Here is a 23518-nt window from a genome sequence, read left to right on the forward strand (position 1 = left end):
TTATCGTTATTATCATATATTATATAAAATTTGATTTTGGAAGCTACGGACTTATCTCGAAGCTGACGCTTCCGTATTATTAACATTGTATTGTGATCATATATCCCCGTAAGCACATATTGCGGGAGTAAAAACGAATTACCTGGTTCCTCCTTGCTGATACTCTGCAAAAATATCTTGCAGGGGTACCACATGTTCACGCGCGATCGGTAACAATTTTCGTTTTTAAAGGAACCATGCACACACACACGCGGCCAGATCGTTATAATAGAATCACTTACGCGACGATCAAATCATCAAATTTCAATCAAACCGTATCTTCGCAAAACTTATTTTTGAACCGGGCCATCCCGCGCGATAAGGTAGTACTCGACACGTTTCGAAAAATTCAAAAACCTCGTAGGATCACACGCACTGAAACCCACTATTGCATTCGATATTGATTAGATAGCGATTTTTACGTTATTTGCAAATGGAATGGAAGGTGCGCGAGTGTATTTCGTATATCCAGATGGTCACCTAACGTTAACACGCGCTGGTACCAACTGACCGAAAATAAATAAATAAAAAAAAACAATCGATAAAAATTAGCACCGATCTAATAGTGTCCTGACTAATTATGGTGCCGAAATAACTGTAGGCGGTGCGACGCACGTATACCAAAACCTGTCGCCGTATGCCATTAAAAAATGATAGTCGTACTTGACGTCCATTTAAGAGGTCAATTGGCGAAACAATATAAAATTGGCAATACACAGGGTGACTTATAATTAATTGGAAATAAGTCGAACTCAAATTATGTAACGTGATTGTAACCCGATAGGATAAAACTTTTGGAGTAAGAAATTTGTTTTTTTGATGTGGAAAAAAGATTTTTTTTTTATTTTATGAAAATAGAAAGCTCCATCTTTAGATTTAGATTTAGATTTTTGTTAGATTCCATTGCAAGGACCTTTGTTGCTCATGATCCTCACTAAGCCAAACATCTCATACATGAGAATGTTAAATATACCGTACATTTCTGGAATTATGTTTATTATTATAAAATTTTATAGATGCTTGTCTAAGGCAGACCAAAAAACGTTTACATTGTCCTCAAATACCTATGTAGTAAACATCATTGTTTTTGGATAACTCTTCGAATGTTTTGCTGTTTTCCAGAGCTTTTTACACAGGTCTGGCCTCTTTTGGTATTTTTTGGGCTTAAACCTAGTAACACAGAGTTATGTTACGAATTACGCCATTTGGTGTCGATATAAGATGTAGAGTCCCGAACTCAAAATATCAAGATTTAACCAAAATCAATTGAAGAAAATGCGACTCTTGTGTGATTAATTTAAAAAATTAAAAATTATTCTCGGTTAATATTTCAAAACCATTCTCTACACCCTAATAGATTGTACCAAATAAATGTTTCCATCAGAAGCGGGATACGGCTTCTTGGACCTCCTCAAATTCGGAATTGCCATTTTGTACACCTTTTTCAAATAAGAAAATACGATAAAATTGTAAATATGGGACTTTTGCAGTTGAAGGTAAACACATTTTTTTTAATTTAAATTTTTATTGTTACTTTCTGATCACCTTGTATATACTCATTTTTATTTAAATACAATAAAAGATATTTGATATTTTGAAAGAATACGTTAAAATATTCCCAATAATATTAACACATCACCCTGTAAACTGTATAGTGTCACGACGACGACGTAGATATGCAGCAATCATACATAATTTAAATATGTCAAAATTCTAGAAGCGAGTGGATAATGAATTAAAAAAAAATCAAACTATTAAAAGTTATAAAATAAAATCGGCAATACAAGTGGATTGAAAAATTAGGTTAAGGAAAACATATATACAGTGTGAAATCTTTGTTTATAGATTGAAGTTTTTAATGTTTTAAAAAAATGTTTGTATGCGCTATTATATTACAAATTGTAATTAAACAAATTTCAAAAATTAACGATAAAAAACTTTTTTTTAGATTCATCTTAAAAAAACAAATCTAGTATAAAAAAATATTATAAAATAAAATATAATCTTGGTATTCGAATAATAACAAAGGAAACAGTATGCCGACGTCGATTGATCTCGATATTTCTATTTTCATTATTAGATGACAATTAGAAAATCCTTTTTAATTAAAAAAGTCTCTAATCATATTAAATTTTTAGAAAATCGTTTTGTTTTTAAAGAAGCCCTTTTAGAAGAAGCCTACAGCATGATTGGCGAAATCTAATCTACACACACACAAAAAAAAAAACAAAATCAAACCGTAATTCAAGATTTTACAACGATGTACAGCCTTAAGCGGGACGTAAACGATATTTCGAATACCATGTTATAAAAACTAGTAATAGTTGGGTTTTAAGTACTCCTGAATAAGAATTCGTTGCTAATAATCCCTAATGGTACTTCTCTCCTTTCTCTCTTTTGTTAAATAGTCTGTTGGCCATGACTTTAAGTTGAAGCAATAAGGAAAACAAGATTTTAGTGCATTTTTCAAATACCTATCCAACAAAAAAAAAAACAAAATCGAACCATAAACAAAGATTTTACAAGGGTGTACACTTCTTAAGTGGGACATACTGTATATAATGACAATAGCCATAATTGTAGTCATGAAAATTTCTATTTGGAATGGTGTAAGTAAAGAATAATATTGTTCATTCTAAAAAGGGATCTCCCATCCTGTGTATTTCTTTCCATATATTCGCGTCGGCGTTATTCTTTCCCTAACGTATTATTTTATTAGAAAACTGATGAATGGCTCGACACCGATTCCTCGAAAACGCAAAAGTAATACGATCCGACGTAATGAATCCCCGACATTTTAAAACTCGTACGGGTCTTCCATACAGATATCTGATTCCCCAAGCAAGAAAAAACTCTCGTTGTGAGTATCGGCTACACGTTACTTCGATACCGTCAAAATTTTCTCGAGACTCGTGTTCTCATACCACCCTGCTGTTAAAACAAAAAAAAACACAAATTTTCAAAGACGAGATTTCAAATCTCGAACATGCAGTGGCCCAGTTAGAAATCATAGCGACATAAAAGAGGAGCGCAAAAGAACCTACCACCGTTTTTTAATGATTTATTAACAACGTGTTTGTTTAAAAAACGACTTATCTAGGTAGTATCACGCAACGCAAATAAGCTCAAACAAATCATGTAGTCGTCACAGTCGAGATAAATCGCGAAAAAAAAGTGGACTATCCTTTGCAACAGAGACATGTCTATTTGAACTATACTTTAATATGAAAAGGCACAATAAAACTACAATGCTTATACGCACCAGAAAGGAAGAATAACAATTGTTGAAATAAACTACCTTAAACTCTGCTTGCACTTCAATCTAAGTACAAGAACAGTCAACCAGCAAAAAGAGAGATTGCCCAATGTGACCAGATTTTTCTTGGTTGTTCGTTGGTTGATTTTGAGGAGGCTACGGCAGCTAAAAAATCTCAGAGGCAAAGAACACAGGTGCATGTCTTCCCTCTTCAAATATAGAAAGCGACATCAAGGAATGCCTTAAATCATAATTTAAAACTTTACCTAAAAAATCGTTAAGATCTTTCATAAAAAACATAGATGATTGGATTTCGGAACTCCATGGGAACCAGAGAGGCCCTCCCTCCTATTCGGTATTCAAATCACACCACAAATTGTGATGTTTGATAGGGTTAAACATGATAAACTAACGAAGATATAAATATAAAAAAGTTAATAAGTATAAGTATAGGACATTGAGAATCTCTTGGATAGACCACGAGACCAATAAAAAAAAAGGCGGAAATAATTATACACACGAAAAATAAGAAAACTAGATTACGTAACGGGGAAGGAGAAAAGATACAGATTACGGCAAGAAATATTACTTGAAAAAATTCCAGGAAAACTGTGACCTGGTAGGAGAAGAATTTCTTGGTTAAATAATTTTTGAACTTAATACCATTCGACATCCGGGCTGGATAGGCACCGGAAGGACAAGAATGAATATATGGAATGAAGTATTTAATAACCGTAAATTATTACTGAATCTAATTAGCCCGAGGTTATCAAAACAAGATACGTTGTTTAGAGACAAGCAATATCAGCAACAGAAACATTGATGCTTACGTTAAATATATATCTAGAGAAGACCCATACACTAGGTAAATGTATACTATCAAAATTTTTAAACAACTTATGCGAACCATTGTGACAGAAAATTTTTCTGCCATTACTAATGTACAAGGTTAGTAAACTTAGTAAAGTGTGCACCAGGGGTATACAGAGCGCCCGCGGAGAACAGGTACTGCAACGTGCGATAGCAGAGGTTATGTTCGAATAAATCGGGCTAGTGCCACTCATACGGGTGCGTCACAACAGGGGAGGGCCACTTATAGCATTAACAAAATCCCATATAACTAACGGTACCTCACAAGCTCCATAGTTTCATGTTCCGTTGCATTACCGTCCTTGGCTTCCACCGCTCACCAACAAAACCAAACCCGGACAAGCGGGACAAGCGGAAAAACCGGGAAGATAAAAAAAACCCTAAAAACAAGCGTCTCTAGAAACACTACCCCCCTAACAGCGTAAAATTAGAAAACAGTGCCAGATTAGAGCAAGGTTAACCTATCCGAATTTGTAATTTTCGAGAACCATGCAACCAGTATTTTACCAACCCACAGATGCCGCGCTAAGCCCCTAATCGGCGTTAGCCACGTTCACTAAGGACTCTCGCCCAAATAATACGGCAGTCCCAATCGTTAATAAATTAATATCTTAAATACGCCAATAAAGGGTAATAATAAAACGGAACCGTGACAAACTCATCATTATATGCTATTTTTACATAATCAAAAACAAGATGAAAGACAATTAGTACATGTTTGTATAGACAGTTTGTTATTTATAACAATATAAAATAATTTTTGGAATTGAAAAGCCGATAAATAAGAATAAACAACTAAACTTGAAGAAATATGAAAAACACGACATCGATATTATTGCCCAAAATGACCAAAATACGTCGAATATAAAAATTACTATTTACAACATCCCATACAGTACGAATACTTATAATAATAATAATAATTTGAAAATATTTCGCAAATATTATCAAAAAAACTGTCAGCAACCAAAAAAAAAAGTCGACTTTCTATGGGGGGCATTTCCTTATTATGGGGGTTTAGGCAACATTTTGTTCCTATGGATAGCCAAAAGAAAAAATTGACATTTTTAAACATATTTAAAAATTTCGTTATTTTCTGGAAATATCGAAAAATTCCATTCGATCTCCAATTATCCCCTATAGAAAAAAATGGTCAAAGTTGATAATTGTTTTTACATTTTAAAATCGAACAAATTTAATTGATTACGATTCGTGGAGGCAACTAAAAACTTTCAAAATATAAAACAATATATTAATCAAAAAAATCCATATAATCATAACTCAGTCTTAATTTTTGTATAGTTTCCACAGTTTAACAAAATAAAACATTTTTTTAAGTTGAAAAAACGATAAATAACACAGCAACTATAAATAAAAAAATCAGCATATATGGATAATATTTTTGAGAGGCGGCGAGGAGACACCTTTACATCCAGGCAATTTAAAGTTCCTAATAATCGTAACGCGACCTTCGCCGCCGCCACCGGTGGTGCTGCTGCAACGAATTGCTGCATCGGTTTTTGGGAAAGTGCCAGTTAATTCCGGGCAGTCGGTTCAACTCTTTGACCCAGATAGCAAGCGACCACATGCGGAAATAGGGAGGTTGCACGCGATCGCAAAGGTTTACCGCCAATCCCACCCCCGCCGCCGCTGCCCGACCGTCACCCGGCAATTTTCTCAACACGCGCCCGCTGTTCCCTTGGGCCGGAAACGAATATGATCCGATGACGAAATTTGTGATAATTTACTAAAGGCCAAAAAGTCACTGCACAACTACAATCATCAATTTTTCAAAAATTTATGGGACTTGCAATTAAAAAAAAACTCCAAGGAAGTGGAAACGGCTGAAAGCAGACCTGCGGTTTGATTAAGTCATTATTTATATAATCAAAAATAAGATGAAAAACAATTCTTAATTTTTTTTATAGACAGTTTGTTAATTATAAGAAGATGAAAATATTATCCAACAGATATCAAAAATGCTACGTCAACAACGAAAAGAAAGAAAACTTCAAAAAAAGTTTAGTGCAAAATTCTGTAAAAAAAATATTAATCAGTTTAGTCAAAAGTCAAAATTCGCATTATTTTTTGAAAATACGGAAAAATTCGATTGGAAAAAGTTTTTTTAGGTTTTCTATAAAATTGCCAATTTAAAAAAAAAAGTAAAATAAAACTTGTTTTTTCTCACGTTTTTTCAATCCAACTTTTTTTTTTGTTCAACATAATTTAAGGAAATAGGAATCAAATTATGCACTAAATGCACTAGACTGAATACTTAAAACAATTGTTTTCCTTCAAATTTATCTGAACCACAGACAGATCGTCAATCAGTTTGGATGCGGCATTTTTAAGGCAATATTATCTCAAAATATGTCCAAATCCTATCAAATTTTCACCCAAAAAGGAGTTGATTGTGTTATTATGGCTGTTTAGAAAGAAAATAAAGGTTAGTTGTTCAAAATGTTCACTCAGTTGCTGTGTACAGAGTCTAGCTCTGCTTGAAATTGAAGTGGTAGCTTTGCTAACAGTCACAGAATCAGCACGAATAGTTTCTGCGGCATTCATAATTCTAGCTACCAGTTGTTCTCTGTTTTCAATCCTATCTGTATAAACCAAAGTACACAGTAACAATTTATTACGTTCTATTATTAAATATTAAACATAATAATAACAAAGTATCAGTCACCTAGTACCCGTTTTTCACAGCTACGCCAGCTTTGTGCTGATATTTTAGCTAGGAGGTAGCTAAAACATCAGTTGAATTACGTTTATGGTACTATCACTAAATTTTGGTGCAGTGTTATTTCTTTTTATACGCGCTTTCAACTCAGACCAAATCATCTCAATCGAGTTAAATATACAATGATACGGAGGTAATCTCAATATTTCATGTCCGTTTTGCAAAAAATTCTTTGAGATCTTCGTTATTTGAAGAAGAATTTCCAGAAGAATAATGTTGGTTTATGTTGTTAATGGACACCTGAAGGTAAAAAAAAAAACGCTTCTACTTATTCGAAAACACTCCGCAGCATCAATGCTTAATTAAATTTAAAACGGTACTTTTAGGTTTCAAATAAAAATTTCATGTTTCTACACGGTCTATCTTAGGCAAGACCTACTTAATGCAGAATAAACATCTGTTGGGATGGGTTTTACCACGTTAATGTCCCGGATATGTCGCGCGTTAATAACTCTTTAATCTGGTTCAAAGCCGTAAACTGTCGGTCAAATTGCAGACGTACGAAACGCACTAGACTCCCCGAGTGATGGCGTCGAAAGGACGGCTAGCAAATCGCTTATTATTAACGCGCCGAGGCTTATCAACATAATGACACTTAACGGTGTCCTGCCCGTTATGCGTCGAAAACTAGATCAATCGTTGATGGAAAACGCGTTCTGCGGCGATTCGAAGGAAAAAAGTGCGAGAAGTTTCAAAAACACAAAATATACAGTAAAGTCGGTTCATAAATATAAGGAAGTGACTAACTGATACGAATTAAGGAAAGACCCGGGCAAGCCGTAAGAATGAAATATGGCCGAACAGGTCCGTACTTTGCTTAGAATTTAATTATTTGGGGTTTTGTTAGGAAAAGTCATATTTATTGGTTGTATTATCGATTTTTTATTTATTATTTATTATCGATTTTGTATTTCACATGAGCAGATGGTTGTAAACTAAGATCCGGCGTAATTTTGACTTTACGGTCCGGCCCCGAATAAAGTGAAATCGTAACAATCCAAAGGCGTTTTTTTCATTATTTATCTAACCCGGTATATAGGCAACCACTTCGTTTGCATATCGGCCGCGAAGCGTTTTAAATCTCCTTCGCAATGGACGGCGGTAAACGGTAGTCATGCAACAACACGCTCGGTTGCCCCATTGAAGAAAAGTGGGTTAACGCAAGTATAAATGCCATCGAAAATGATGGAGAGTACGATATGGAACTGGCCCCAAGAGTGGACGCGTTTCTGTCGATTTGCTTTCAACGCAGGGGTGTACGTCGTACTATAAAAATTCAGTCGTTTTAATCTACCAAAAATGCGACTAGATTTGGTTTTTCAATATTTTATGGAGACCTACTGAAGCTACTCTACCATTCGCGGAACATCTAAAGTTGTTAATAAGGATCGCCAAAAATTTGCAGGCCTGTATATGAAAGAAACAAAGTAGAGTAACAATTTTTTGTTATTTTTCAATACAATCCCTCTTACCTTCAAGACACTTATTACATCTCTTTAATAACAACTCAATCCCTTTAAAAAATATTTTATTGGTGTCTGCAAAATGAGCTAAAACAGCCATCATCATGATCATCATCAGGATGATCTATCTGTTGCCCACACTAAAGTGGCAGCTTGTGCAACACCAGCAGTATGGACAGGTGCATTGTCGTGCAAAAGACGCACGCCCCTGGTCAGTTTTCCTCGACGTTTTACACGCAATATTTACCATTGAAAGTGGTATTAATTCCTTCACAATCTCAAAAGATCGTCGCCATCACCTTTTTTGTTGACTGGCTGACTCTGAATTTTCTTGGAGGTGCTTCACACTTACGACGCCACTCCATTGATTCTTTTCTCGATAGAGGGTCATAATAGAGAACCATAGGTTTATCTCCCGTCACAATAGTTTCTATCACAGGCTTCGATTCCGATCCACAGATTTCCAAAAATGACCGCGCACACTCGACACGGCGTTGTTTTTGAATAGCCGAAAGGTTTGTAGGAACCCATCTTGCACTAACCTTATGCATACTTAAGTGATCATGCAGGATTCGACGAACACTTGTATCAGAAAGCTTAGTAATTTATGAGATTTCCTTGACCTTTAAACGTCGATCGCTCAATATCACCTCTTCCACAATCGCAACAATATCTTCCTTTATGACCTCCACTGGTCTTGTTTAAAATGCTGTCAATAAAAAACTATTTGAAGCAAGACTTCAATTTTTTTTTCGCAGCCTACTAAGATATATATTAAAAAGAAGACAAAGTTTTATCGTGATACTGGAGCTGCATCTATGTCAGGCCCTGAAATTTTGGCGCTAACCTCGTAATATACCGAGTTAATTAAAAGTACTCGAATGCTCTAATATGTATATATAAAACTGCCAAAGTTGGGAAGTTAAAATTCAATATACAGGGGTTTCTGAATATGTTGAATTCAAAAATGCTAACATATAACCTTTCACTGGTACGCTTCTAACACTGGTATTACCATTTTTGAACACTGCATGCACTGCATAAAGCTTCGGCAGTTTTGGAGAGATTTAACGGTTCCGGTACTTCTTACTACACCGATACCTGTTTGCTTCAAATATCTCAAAACTTTGGATTTAAATCACGCTTTGTAAATGAAACGCAACGTTTTAATTAAATAGCAATTAATTAATGTACATAACCAACTTTGTTCGATTATTTTCATTAGTTTCAATTCAAATAAATTTAGTTAAAATGCAGAAAGTAAACTCAACGTTTTATTTAAATTTAGATTTATTTCACTTCACCAAATTTATTTTTTCCGTGCATCTGGTCACCGAATTTCTATAATGGCAAATGGCAAAGTGTGTCGATCTAGACGTCATAACCGGTTTGCAAAAGATGTTATACCGAATTACAGGCATACTAATTGACATGTTAAGTACACAATAGATCCGCCAACGACCACGTCACAGTGAAAGTGACCGGTCCAGTTAGGTGGAATCGAACAGGGTCAGCGATGTTTTTGGCGAGGCGACCAAAGAATACATTGTGTTACTTCCCTGACCAAAACAAACAAATAAATAACGTTAGTCCTTGATTTCCGTAGTAGGAACACGTCTTATATATATTAATTAATTTTTATTATGACTCTTGATTTAATAAATTTAAATTTAAAACAAAATGCAAAAAATTAATACGTTCAAGATATACACGAAAGTACACTTTGACTTTTTATCTTATTAGTCAATGGATTTATGGGATTATATCTTCCTAACCTTGTGAGTAAAGAGTAAACATAATAAATTTTCTAAAGAAGTCACTTAATTATTGGGAAGCACTTCGTTTAGTGCGAGTACTAGATTTTCAACTGTCGGCTTTCTTTCATCAGAAACCACCACAATTATCAATAGAGGCAGATGGAATGTTTACATTTTAAGGCGATACAAATATCTTGACGGGCACAGACAATGTTGCCAAATTCTGAGGATAGCCACAGTTTTCACAGGATTAATACATATTATCATTATTATCATCATCATCAATATTATTATTATTATTATCATTATCATTATTATTATTATTCAGTGTGTCGAAGTGAATGGAAAATTCAGTAGTTCTAGCTTGCCGGTATCGTTTGGAGTGCCGCAGGGCTCGGTGCTTGGGCCCCTGCTGTTTATAGTTTACATCAACGATTTGCCTTCCCACATACCATGTAAAACTACGCTCTACGCGGATGATACAATTTTTTTATCTCGAGCTAGGAACCCATATGAACAGTTAACAATCTTAATCAATTTAAACAATGCTCCGGTTAAGGTACTTGGAGTCTGGATCGATCGTACTCTTTCTTGGAAAGATCGCATTGAACACCTTTGCCACAAACTGTCAAGTCAATTGTTTCTAATTAGATACTTAAACAAGTCACTCATTCCTATCATGTCAAGACTTGCTTATTTCGGATTGTTCCATTCCATGGGGTGGTTCCGTGCATGCCCGCAAGGCTTTTCTTATGCAAAAAAGAGCGATACGTGCGATTGCGAATGCAAAACCTAGTGATCACTGCCGTCCGCTCTTCTCAAAGCTTAATATTTTGACCCTACCATCACTTTTTATTTACTATACAGTCACTCGCATACATGAGCTAAAGAAGGATACGCTTAAGCACTGTGATCGCCACAATCACTACCAGGGGATCTGAATTAATTGTCCAGGACCATTCTAGGCTGCGCACATCCGAGTTAAATAGATTGTACATTAATTACTAGAATGTTCTACCAACCGTTGTCAAGGATCTGCCATTCACTAAATTTTGTAAGGTAATAAAACAATTTGTATTGGAGAACGCATTCAATACCGCAGATGAGTACATCCGTGTTGCGTCCCGAGTGTCTCCATAATGCTAACTGCGAATTTATTTAATTATTTCTTTTTAGCTAATTCTTGTTTGGTGTTTGTCTATAATTATGTTGCTCTCTATGAATGTTATTAGAATGTGTTTGGTATTGTGTTAATTCATTTTCATTCATTCTTGTAATGTATTTAGTCTAAAGTCTATTATTATTATTATTATTATTATTAATATTATTATTATCATCATTATCATTATTAATATTATTATTATCATTATTGTCCTCATCATTATCATTATTATTGTTATTATTATTACTATTACCATGTTTAGCGTTATCATTAGTATAATTATTTATATTGTTATTATATAACATTTATTGACACAAAATACAAATACAACCTTAGTAGTAGTAGTAGTAGTAGTAGACAAGCCCAATAAGAGACTTTAAGTTTGACTGTTTCTGATTTGATAGTAATAATATTACGAAAGTGACTCTAGTAGTGGTAGTGATATTATAGTTACTAAAAGACTGAGAACCAAGACCTTTACCATCGAGTTCAAGCGGCAGTGAAGAAAACGACAATATAACACAACCTGGTAATTTTGGTCCTTGGCAGGAAGTCACATGCCACGATCAGGTACCAGACAGGATTCAATTCACTGCTGCGGAAAAAATGGTAGGACCACAAATTCGTGATACTTGTACAAAACCCAAACATTTTCTCAAGCTCTTTTTCATCGATGAGCTAATCATAAAAATAGTGGAACAAACAAATAACTACGCTAGACATAAAATAACACAGAAGAGATTGTCAAAACTTGGGTAGATACTAAGAGTTTACCGCATTTATTGGGGTTGTCCTAAATATGGGTACAATAACCTTATCTAATATCCAAGAGTATTGGTCACAACAGTTTAACGGCGAAATATCTTTTTTTAGTAACATATTTAGAAGAGACAAGCAATTGATAGAACATTTTGTTCCATCAAGAGAGATATTGGTAGACGAACCTGTTAGATTAATTTTTTCACTTGGGGGATAAGAATTTATGTAATGGCGGATGCTAACAGCGGATATGTTTATTCAATTTCGCCGTACTACGGAAGCTTGACATCGGAAGATTTAGCGAGACCTGATTTGCCTGTAAGCACAAGGATACTTACTATACAATAACCCAGGATGTAGAGGATATCATTTCTACACCGATGGATACTATACGAGCTTGCCACTTGCAGAAGAATTGTTAAAACTAAATGTTCATTTAACAGGCACTATTCAAATCAACCGCAAATTTATACCAGAGTCTATCAAAAAACCAACATTTGGGGAAGATACTACATTTGCATGCTTTGATGTTATTGGCGTGGAAAGATAAAAGGGTCGTCACCACACTTACTTCGTGGGATATTTCAGGAACACAGCCTGACAACAGAAGAATACGTGGAGGTAACTTACAAGTTGTAAATAAGCTAAGTTTTATAGGAGGCGTCGCCCGCGTCATACTGTTTCTTGAGGAAGTCTTTGAAATGGTGGCGAAAGTTATTTTTCTGGGGATTCGAAATGTCTAGTGTCAATGCATATTTATTATATAAAATTTTACAACGGGGCCAAAACAAAGAACCAATGACACATCTACAGTTTGTTCGCGAATTGGTTGACGAGATGACAAAAAACTTTCGGCCGGGGTTCAAAATTTCTGGCAGACCTTCATCTGTTGATACAGAAGAGCGACTAAATGGTAAATCACATATTTTACTGAGGGAGGAGGTAAAAGTACAAGGCGGCAGGCAGGAAACTGGGCTACACGTTGGTGACTCCCACCGAACGGTACCATACACTACAACGTTATAGGATGTAATTTTTTTATATTGTGTATAATTTTTTTTTATTTATTGATTTATTTGTGATAGTAGACAGATAGATATAAATTTCAACTGCGCTTCCATATTATGCCATAGTCAAATCAAAAAATAATTGACGCTAAAATATGTCAAATTCAAACTGATCAATGATAATTACAACCTTCAAAGCGCAATTACGGTTCATTGGCGTAGATTCGTACAATCGTTTCGGGTCCCATTTATCAAAACTGTTTAAAGTTCTGTTGTCGACTAGAAAACGGCGAAGTAAGTGGTACAACGACATTGTCACGTGCGCGTTTTAAACGTTAAATTATGCAACCGCGACGACAACAACAAAAAAACAATCGCCTTATTAATAATCACCGGAGACCGCTGCGTAACAGTTAAAAAAATTGTACGACAAAAGAATTTAAAACAATAAACTCCTATTTAGGCCAGTGTGTTAGTGGAGGGAATTTTCTCATACTAGACACGTAAATACGTAACAGAACAAGTACCTGGCCGTTCGTTACGTCGCGGATAACCTTTTACTCGGTGAATAAAAAATAAGGCAAACGTTGCATCGCATTAGCGCGGCAATGACATCCTATCAACAAAGTTGTAAGCAGTATGCCAAATAAAATGATCCATAGGTGATACGAAAAAAAAGTGTGGTACAAAAGTTTCTTGGCCGCTCTTGAATATTTAAAATATTGTAATTTTGTTGACACAAGGTGTCGCAAAAGTGTCTCCTCCGATATATATGAACACATCAACATATTTCTATTTAAAAAGTTCACAATTGACAAGTTTTTGTTAGTACATATATTTTGCATTGTAAATAAGTTACAGTTTTTTGGTTAACCTATCAACTTTAATTATAATATTTTCGTTATTAGGTATTTTCAATCGAGCCACATGGGAAAAAAATTTGAAATTGTTAATTTAGAGCAAATTTTCTCTTTTTAACATTTGTCGTCAAACTTGTTGCTCAAATATTATTTTGTTTTAAAGTATCGCCTGTAGCGGCTATGGCAGATGCGTTATCAGTATTTAATATTGCAAAAAGACTTGATTATTACTAGCAATATTGTTATGGTTTACAAAAGAAATATAAAAATTGATAATTTTTTTTTCATCATTAATTCGTTCATCTTTAATGTTTAAGTGGTAAAAAGCTAACCAACAACGCCTCCATATTTAGATAATAAACGTAAGACAGTATGTCAGTGAAAAACGTCGGTATTTTCTTACAGACTTCCTGTGAAATTCGAAGACAGTACAGATAAAATTTTATTACCTTCATGATTTTTTATCTTATAATTTCTCTGCTACAAATTAGAAAGAAATATTTATTTCCACAATTCTCTATTTACTCAAATTTAATACCAGAAAAGACAAATATTATCAAAGGCGCCGATTTTTAAAATATTAATAGTAGTCCGAATAAAAAATTAGGTAAGCAAAATACACTATATTGATTTCACAGTGACCATGATGAAATTTAAAAATTATTTGATAGACATGGATGAAGTATGGTATTCTTCCTAATAAGTATGAGGCTAATGTTATTAAAGTTTTTCAAAGAAATTTAAAAATGAGAAATGAGAAAAAAAAATACTATTTACAAATCTCCTCGATTCCTATGAAATAAGTCATCCGTTCTGTTCGCCTGAAACAATATATAAGCAGGTACAGAGTATAATGCGAGCAAGATTCAGTTAAGCTCTCAAAAAGCCAACAGGATTATCGGCGAAACTTCAGCAACTTCGATTCATCAACAAATGACTCCATAAGATTTATAAATAGTGTTATTAAAATAATTTGGAACAAGATGTTGAATGGATTTTTTTTTGCGTCATCGCATGGCAACGAAGCTGTAGATACCATTTGGTGGTTTGGTGAAGAGAGCGGTCCGGATGGAAGTCAAGGGTAGGCAAAGAAACAAACGCTACAGAACTTAACGATTGTGCGATAGAAAAAAGAGATGATCTCGGACTCCCCAATCTAAACCAGGCACTCAATCGAGCAATCTCAAAATAATCAATACTTCCAAGCTACTCCATGAGAAAGTAGTAAAATCTGGAAAATTATTAGCACACGAATTATTATTTTGCAATACTTAATTTTCTACGTCATAAATTTTGGGTTTATCTTTATGTAATTTATCTAAAAGAAATAAATCGAGGCTTTCGTATAAGATTGTTGTTGTAAATACAGAGGGCCCCGCTACACTCCTGTGATGCAAACCCTAAAGCCGGGCCCAGACGGACAACTGAACCCGGTAACATTTTACGTTCAGTTTGGACGGCATTCCGAAAAGTGGTGAACCACCAAAGGAACCTTCGAATGACACCCCACTGGTTGAGCTTGTCTTGTAAAAACTACCTATTCATATTCACGAGAGTACCGCTCTTGTAAAAATTGAGTGGTTGAAAGAAAAAACCTTCGCATTTATAGAAAAGTATCGGAGGTGTTGTGGAGAAAAAAACGATGCACGGAAAGAACTCGGTGAAGGGATAAATATGTCCTCTGAACTAGGCTATTGTTCTTCTCATAGCCAACAACAGCAACATCAGAACCTTTCCGCACGTCACCACATGAATCCCACTTTCAACATTCCTATCAGTCACCCCAGCCACCTAATTACTTCTATAGGTCACCGAACGAAACTCCATATTACCCAACAACTCACTTCCTTCACCTAAGTCTGAAACACATACACAGCAATCATAGTCCTGATTTCTCTGGCCACTCCGAATCATTGATGACTTGCTCTCATTGTAAATTTAATACCTTTTACTAAAAGTTAGAATCATTTTTACCTTATAACTTGCTTGAAGAATGGGTTTTCTTTTCAAAAATTAAGTTACGAGTAATAAACTTTTTGTCTTTTAATTCTTCCACTAACGCTATCGGTGACATTCTTGTGAAATTTTTATATACAAAAAAATACACAAAAATCACTGAACTAGACATTTTGATTTGACGTCATACCTACGGTCACTGTACTGATGGCAACACTTGCACTTAAGTCCGTTTTAGTTTCGAAAGAGTCGCGTTCGAACATTAAGTTCACTTATCGTATTTTGGCCGCCGTACAAGCCGACGTTCGCCTTTTTGTTCGAGTCGTTCTCTGGCTTCTTGTTTATCGTTCCACTTTACACGACTTATCATATTATACACATATTTTTTTCTTGGGAGTTATTTTTACGTATACCTCGTGGCCCGGCGGGCGGGGCATTGAACCATTTGATAAATACGAAGGTAACGCGATCAAACAATGGTTCACCAAGAGTTTATTAACCGTGGAATACCTTCCGACGTAACCGCAGTGTCAAGAGAGGTTCCGATGTGACAACTTTTTATTTTAAAATCCGTAAGGGATAAGTATTTTACGTTTTTTTTTTTCTTTATTAAACATAAAGTATTTTTCGTATTATTCTGTCAGGTGGTTTCGAAGGTGCAAATAGAAAAACAAACCCCAAGAAAATAAATAATCAGTTAATTGCCAAAAGCAAATGGTAAAAGCTCGAAAACTAGTTATTTTGCTTAAATTTCAGACTTTCACCGGACGCAAAAAGTAAATCTAAAAATGTCGCTAAACAAAGACATCTCTGTTTTTGTTTGTCGAATCCTAACCTAGAATTTAATTACTGTGTAATATCGTTCATTATAATGGCTGATAATAACTCGTTTTTTGACGTCAACATTGACAAGTATAGTGCCTATATTAACGAAGTGAAAGAAACTAAACAACATAAACCTAAAAAAGGAAATTAAAACGATTTGGTGCGATAAAATTTGGAAAAGGATTAGATAAGTTAAATCGATCTGATTGATATGCAATTAAATCTCGACAATCATTTTAAATTTATCATGGTGTATCAAGACCATCTCACTAAATTTGTTTTGTGCCATGTGTACCAACCAACCAAAGCGTACGCAGTCTCAAGTATCAGTGGAACGTGCAAATCAGGGCCTTCGAAATATGATTGCCACGTGCATGGAAACGAAATGAAACTGTTATTGAAGAAAATGGTGGCGCTCCTGAGGAATTTAAAAATGAAATTGAAATTTAAACTACTTCTTACATGGAAGGCGAAAGCGCGTCACAGGAAAATGAAACGGAAACTTTAAATATTAACCGGAATAGGGAGGAAGCTCATCGTTATTTGCAAAAAATAAAATAAAATAAAACAATATCGAGTAACATCAGGTGGAAAAACCGTTAAAGTAAAAATATCAGACGTGGATAGATCCGAAATAGATTTTCTTGGCTGGTGTGTTTGAACAAACAGATGAAGATTTTTATCGTCTTGGAACCAGCAGGGGAACCTTGGCTCAAGAAAAAACCATAATATTGACTTGTCGCCCCCCTTATTTTGAGATTGTTACACTCTAGCCCTTATTTGAAGCGTGAGCACGCGGAAATAAAAAAAATGCCCAACACTAACTAACCAAAGACGTCTCGTTCGTTTTCTTCGAAAAATCGTATGTGGTTTGGTGAAAACACATGGCTATAAAATTGTCAAAATACATTTGGACCTGGAGATCGGTATGTAAAGGCTGTCAAGTTGTCAAGCAAAATTGATACAAACCAATTAATTCTGTTTAATTATATTTGAAAAACTGCCAAAATGATCAAATATGGCCGAAATTTGTCTTTTATTTATAATACACGCCTTTAAACGATGCAATGTCATTATCTGCTTCAAATTTAAGGTGAATAATAAAAATTCAACAAAATAAAAAAAATACAAAAATTGCAGAACAGTTTATTTGAAACGAGCGGAGCGCAGCGGAGCGTGTTACATACTGTACTTTTTCTGTTTTTTGTTCACTGACATGGCCGTCAGAACTGACAAACCCCGGAGAACATTTCCGGAGTAATACCATAGGAGTTTTGGAGCAATCGGATGTTTTCGGAGATACTGCCCACGCCTTGAATTTTGACTTTTGTCAATTCTGACGGTCATATGTATTCGTGTTGTTTTGCGAAAATGTACCGAAAAACTAACGGTAGTAGAAAAGTATAGTATGCAACACGCTGCGCTAGTGTCAAACTGTAATAAGTGCATTTTCCTTGGAAAATTAGCAGCGTAGGTGGGAAAAAACAAATACGCGGCTTGCGATAAATTTTTCCGGCACTTCGGGCGGTTTAGCTTTCAGAAAACGTAAAAATCCGGAAATTCACTTTTCAGTATGCTAAAAGCGAAATGTTTTTTGCCAAAAGATACGAAAACGCCGTTACCGACGCCCACAACGTCACGACAGCCACGATGCAATTCCGAATCGAAGCAGGCCATTATTAGAACGTGGCCCGATCGTCGAGATTTATCGAGAACAAAGCGGAACCGCCTCCGGTGCACCCCGAGGACCCATTCTAACCCATTAAACCGCGTTCTCCCCCTACGGCCGCTGCGTTATACTCGAGGGCAGTGCGGGAGGTCGTCGTTTAGATGGGAAAATTCGCGATGAAAAAACATCCCTCGTAGTCCAGTGCCGGAGGCAGGAAGTCGACGGGCATTTCTATAGCGGTCGATACAAGGAAGGAAAAATTAATTACACGATTTAAAAATATTTTCGATTGCGCTGTTTCTACGATAAATAATATTAAGCGGAAACACACGAAACAAGAAAATAAGTACGCCCGCCAAACTTCAAAAAGTCACTTTTCTATCGCTAAAATAAACAAGAGTGGAAGGTTTCAGTGTTGGTGTTTCATTTTCTTAATTCCTTTTTGCTGAGCTTTATGATGATTGTTTTTTGAATGATTTTAAATCAAACAAAGAACATTTCCTTTTCATTTAATATTGAAAATATCATTCTTTGTTTTCTCTTCGAACTGATTATATATATAATTTTTTTTTATTTAATATTATTATTTGTTCATTATCATTTTACCACAATATTAAAAAACATGTACGTGTCAAACCCCACATAAATTAATTTATAAAATTAGAAATCCGCAAAAATTGAATCCTAATTAAAATCAGAAAAGTTAAATTAACTAAACACTTAAGATTAAGCACACCGACTAATTGTTCTGATTACGTTTATGCATGACGAAGACCACAAATTGTACATGGCACTGTTATCAGTCAAAATTATTCAATGCAGTTTTTTTATTATAAAATTATTTATTGCTGTAAATTTTGATGACAATATTTTAAAAATATTCATAAACAGTTTATCAAAAAATGATTGAAGGATTTTAGAAATATGAATGTTTCAAGATTTTTTTTGTTATATTTTTTTTTGCAAGAACTTTTGTAATTTGTCCCTTCCTTATCGGTTTCTAGCAAAACATATGGTGCGTCAAAATAGGGGTTTCAATTTATATTATTTTTCTTTTTGCAAAATTTTCTGGATTCTATTTTTTTTTCTTGAAACTAAAAGCTTACTGAGTGTCATCATCATGTGGTGTCCCCTAAAATAAGTTAACTAATCAGACATGGTTAAGTTTGGATCTCTTACTATAGAAGGCTTACATAGACTTAAATATATTTCGAAACGAAACGATTGTGCATAATTGTTTTGATTAGTTTCTGTTCATTCACAAAAAAAATTCTGGCAGAATCTTGTTTTTTTTTATGAAAATGAATGCTTTCTTACGATTCGTTAAACCTCGTCTTTCGAAAAAAAAAAACAAAAATAGACCTTCTTGGTGTTAGGGAAACTATAAACCAATGTATAGAATCATATACATATTATATTTAAACGAGATAAGTGTCAAAATATAGTACAGAACTTAAGTGTCAATTAAGGAGGTTCAATCCAATATAGTGTAGTAGCCCTTAATTTGCTATCTTAACATTTAAATCCTCCTTAAAGACCCCTTCTCTTTTAAATGTATACTACTGATCAATATACCCAGTAATCTCTTACCATATCATAAGTTGGAGAAGAGCAATAGACTCGGACCGAATCCTTGTCCAACAAAAAAAAATAACTTAAAACCTGTATAATCCTGGAGAGATATTTTTAGAACTAGCATAATTTTAACTTAATTTTAATAATTTGAACTCATTCTTACTCGACAAGAAATAAAAATCATCTTTTGATTCGTAGAACATAAGAAATTCAAACAATATTTAAAATGTACGAAAATTATATGAATAAAACACATTAAAAAAAAAAAGTTTGCATTACATGACACATTTCGCTCTTTGTTGGTCTTTTCACGAAAAAAAATTGTATTTCTTTTATATTTTTCATGTTTTTAAATTTGACAATTTTTTCTCGACGAATTGACTGGGCTCGATTTTGTTTGAGATCTAAGCTGAGCCTTTTTTGGTAATTTTAATAGTTCTTGGAAAAGTTTCTTGGAAGAAATAACTCTTCCAATATGTTTCAAGTTTCAAGTCGGTTTTTTTGAAGGACTTTGGAAAATGTTTTTCTTTTATTTAAATGAATCATGTGGTTTCGCCTAAACCTAGTTAAGTAATAATATTTGAAGGTTACATTAACGAGCCTTACTATACAAGGGATTTTAGCAATTTTTCTTTCATTTATCGCGTTATTATCATTTTAATTAAGTTTTCGACTTTTGTTGCTTAATTAACATCTATAACGCAGTTGATAACGTTCCCTTAACAAGTACCTATTTTCAATATTCATCAGATATATCAGTAAATCAGTAATAATAAATAAATAAATAAGTTGAACTCTTTCACGATTTTTTTTTTCAATAAAATTTCGCCGGCGAGACGCTGCCGCGTACGAAACACGTGCCGTTCGCCGGACGGAGAAGAAAAAGAACGAGGCATTTTTAGGACAAAGTGCGGGCGGAAAAAGGAGGTTATCCGAGTACTTTTCGCTGTCTAAAGTTCCGGAAGGTGTTTGTGTGCGTTCTTTTTTTCCAGTACAAACGGTAAAAGGATACCCGGTAATAATAATTGTCATGCTATCGGCACGGGCACGCGAAAAACGAGCCAGCTGGTGTGTATCCGCCGTGCGGCAGGAGTTTAATTGAAATTCCAGGCACGGATTCGGACCGATTACTTTTTTTCTTTTTTAATTCGGTCGAACCGTCACCGCGACGCCGCCCACTCTCGTGGCCGGAACGAAAACAAATTCGCGGATTTCTTGTACCGGGTGTCTGAAATAAACACCCCCCCCCCCCCCCCCCACACACTTAACGCAAATATTACGAACTGTAGAAGAGAAAGTTAAATTGAAAAGTTAAAAAAAGTTACATGGTGTCATCCAAATTTTTAATTTTTCATATACACTTTTTATCATTATTATTATCATTATTATTATTATTATTATTATATTCCAATAATGTAAATATATATTTTCTGATTCTTCGGGAAATTCTAAATATAAATTCAATGTTATATATCTAAGTTTTCGTAAAAAACGTCAAAACTCTTTTTTTCAGAAATGAACCCCAATATTTTTATACTTCCATCCGATTTGCAGTCGAAAATGAAGGTGACCTTGTATAGCGGAAATTTTTATTTCCGGTATAAAATTTTCCTAACTCAAAAAAAAACAGAATTAAGAACGGAATTCAATTTCTAAATCCAATGTTCTTTGTTTATTTATAATGTAAATGTAATAGTTATATAATTTACGTAATAATTTACAATCCTACTTGTGGCTCTTGTGTCTTTTAAATCTTATAGATCAGTTCTTCCAAAAATTGTTTTATCGGAAATGCTTCTGTGATATTCTCTTGTGGTTACATATATAACAATTAATACATTCTGTGTTTTAATGGAAAAACAGAACACAAATGTCAAACTCCCAGAACTACGGCACTTTGTACACATGAAAAATTAAAAATTACAAAAATCTAGATGAATCCATGCAACTTTTTTCAATTTGAGTAAGATAAGGGGATAGGGATCCTTATTTCGGACACCCTGTACAGGTACCAACCAGTAAGATTAACTGAATAAACTAAATAAAAGACAACAAATTCTCAAGCAACAAATACCGATGATCTGTTCTTAGTAACAAACCAGTCGTTGTCTAACATTATATTCTTCATTTCTATCTGGTAAGCAATTTTTCTTTTCTGTACTTTATCTCCAGATTTGAACGCTTTTAATTTATTAATGATATTTACCTACAGCGTAAAAGTATCCGCCCCATATGTATGGACCGTACATAAAACTTTACAGAAATCATGCCTAGTGACAAATTTAGCCTAGCCTAGCCTACAAGAAGTAATTTTTTGAGATCTCATGTAATGTCTATTAGGGTAAATGCATACAAAGAGAGCTATTGACAGTGCATACGGCGACTATGCTTTGAACTTGTGTTCATACACAATTTCTTTTAAAGTTCACGTGCCTATAATAATTAGATTTTCTCATGCATACAGCATATACAGCGACTACGCTTTGAACTTGTGTTTATACACAGTTTCTTTTAAAGTTCATGCTTGCTATGGCAAGTGCATACAACAACAACATCGATAGTACATACGGCCGCTATGTTATGACTTTCTATGCCCAGAAGAATTAATTCCTTGAACTTAAAACTTGCATGTAATGTCTGTTAGGGTAAATGCATACAAATAGCGCTATTCACAGTGCATACGGCGACTATGCTTTGAACTTGTGTTCATACACAGTTTCTTTTTAAAGTTCATGCTCGTTATGGCAAGCGCATACAACAACAACAACGATAGTGCATACGGCCACTATGTTATGACGTTCTATGCCCAGAAAAATTAATTCCTTGAGCTTAAAACTTACATGTAATGTCTGTTAGGGTAAATGAATACAAATAGCGCTATTCACAGTGCATAGGGCGACTATGCTTTGAACTTGTGTTCATATACAGTTTCCTTTAAACTTCACGTGCCTACAAAAATTAAATAAAATAACTATGCTTTGAAATACTATACATACATACAACCTTTAAGTTTCAAAGTTTACATGCTCTCAATAATTAAATGTAGTTAAGATTGTTATTGTAAATGCATACGCAAACCAATTCATACGGCTCCTCTGCTTTGAAGTTCTGTACATCTCTTATATTGCGGGCTATGTTATCTGCATATAATAGTGCATACGACTACTATACCGAACAACTCTTTATACTTCAAAGCTTACGTGCATAAAATAATTAAATATAGTCTGTCCTATTTGAGGGTCTTAATACTTCGAATTATGCTAAAAATCTTTTATTTATTAGTGTTAAATAAGCTATTGTGAATACAAACCTACTAAATAAATTCACCAAAACCCAGTGTCGCTTAACCTACGTCGAAAACTGGAACTACGCGAAAAGTAGAAACTCTTCTAGCTCTCTGTAGCCTGAGTTAGGCAACAACGTATCTTAGTTTCATAGCTTAATTACTACTATCTCTTCTATAATTCACGATTATTTCCTACACGATACTGGTGTTCAAAAATGCATGCCACATTGATCCTGACAAGCGGTTCGGCCCCCTACCGCGGGGTGCATAATTTATACGTAAGGAACGGGTCGA

General features: G+C 34.5%; 1 protein-coding gene across 5 annotated transcripts in view; it reads right to left on the reverse strand.

Annotated features, from left to right (window-relative positions):
• The window catches only part of LOC132697913 (serine/threonine-protein kinase tricornered), a 101844-nt gene that overhangs the window by 61963 nt on the left and 16363 nt on the right, over nucleotides 1-23518 (reverse strand). The window contains exon 1 of one of the 5 annotated variants that reach the window (XM_060663674.1): nucleotides 143-244. The exons of the other annotated variants lie outside the window; for them this stretch is intronic. Coding sequence (XP_060519657.1) covers nucleotides 143-194 — 52 coding nt within the window. The 5' untranslated portion in view covers nucleotides 195-244. Of the gene's footprint in view, nucleotides 1-142; nucleotides 245-23518 lie in introns of those variants that run through there. 5 annotated transcript variants of the gene reach the window in all.

The sequence above is a fragment of the Cylas formicarius genome, unplaced genomic scaffold (assembly GCF_029955315.1).
Source record: "Cylas formicarius isolate icCylForm1 unplaced genomic scaffold, icCylForm1.1 PGA_scaffold_2__14_contigs__length_35257938, whole genome shotgun sequence".
In the NCBI taxonomy this organism is placed as follows: Eukaryota; Metazoa; Arthropoda; class Insecta; order Coleoptera; family Brentidae; genus Cylas; species Cylas formicarius.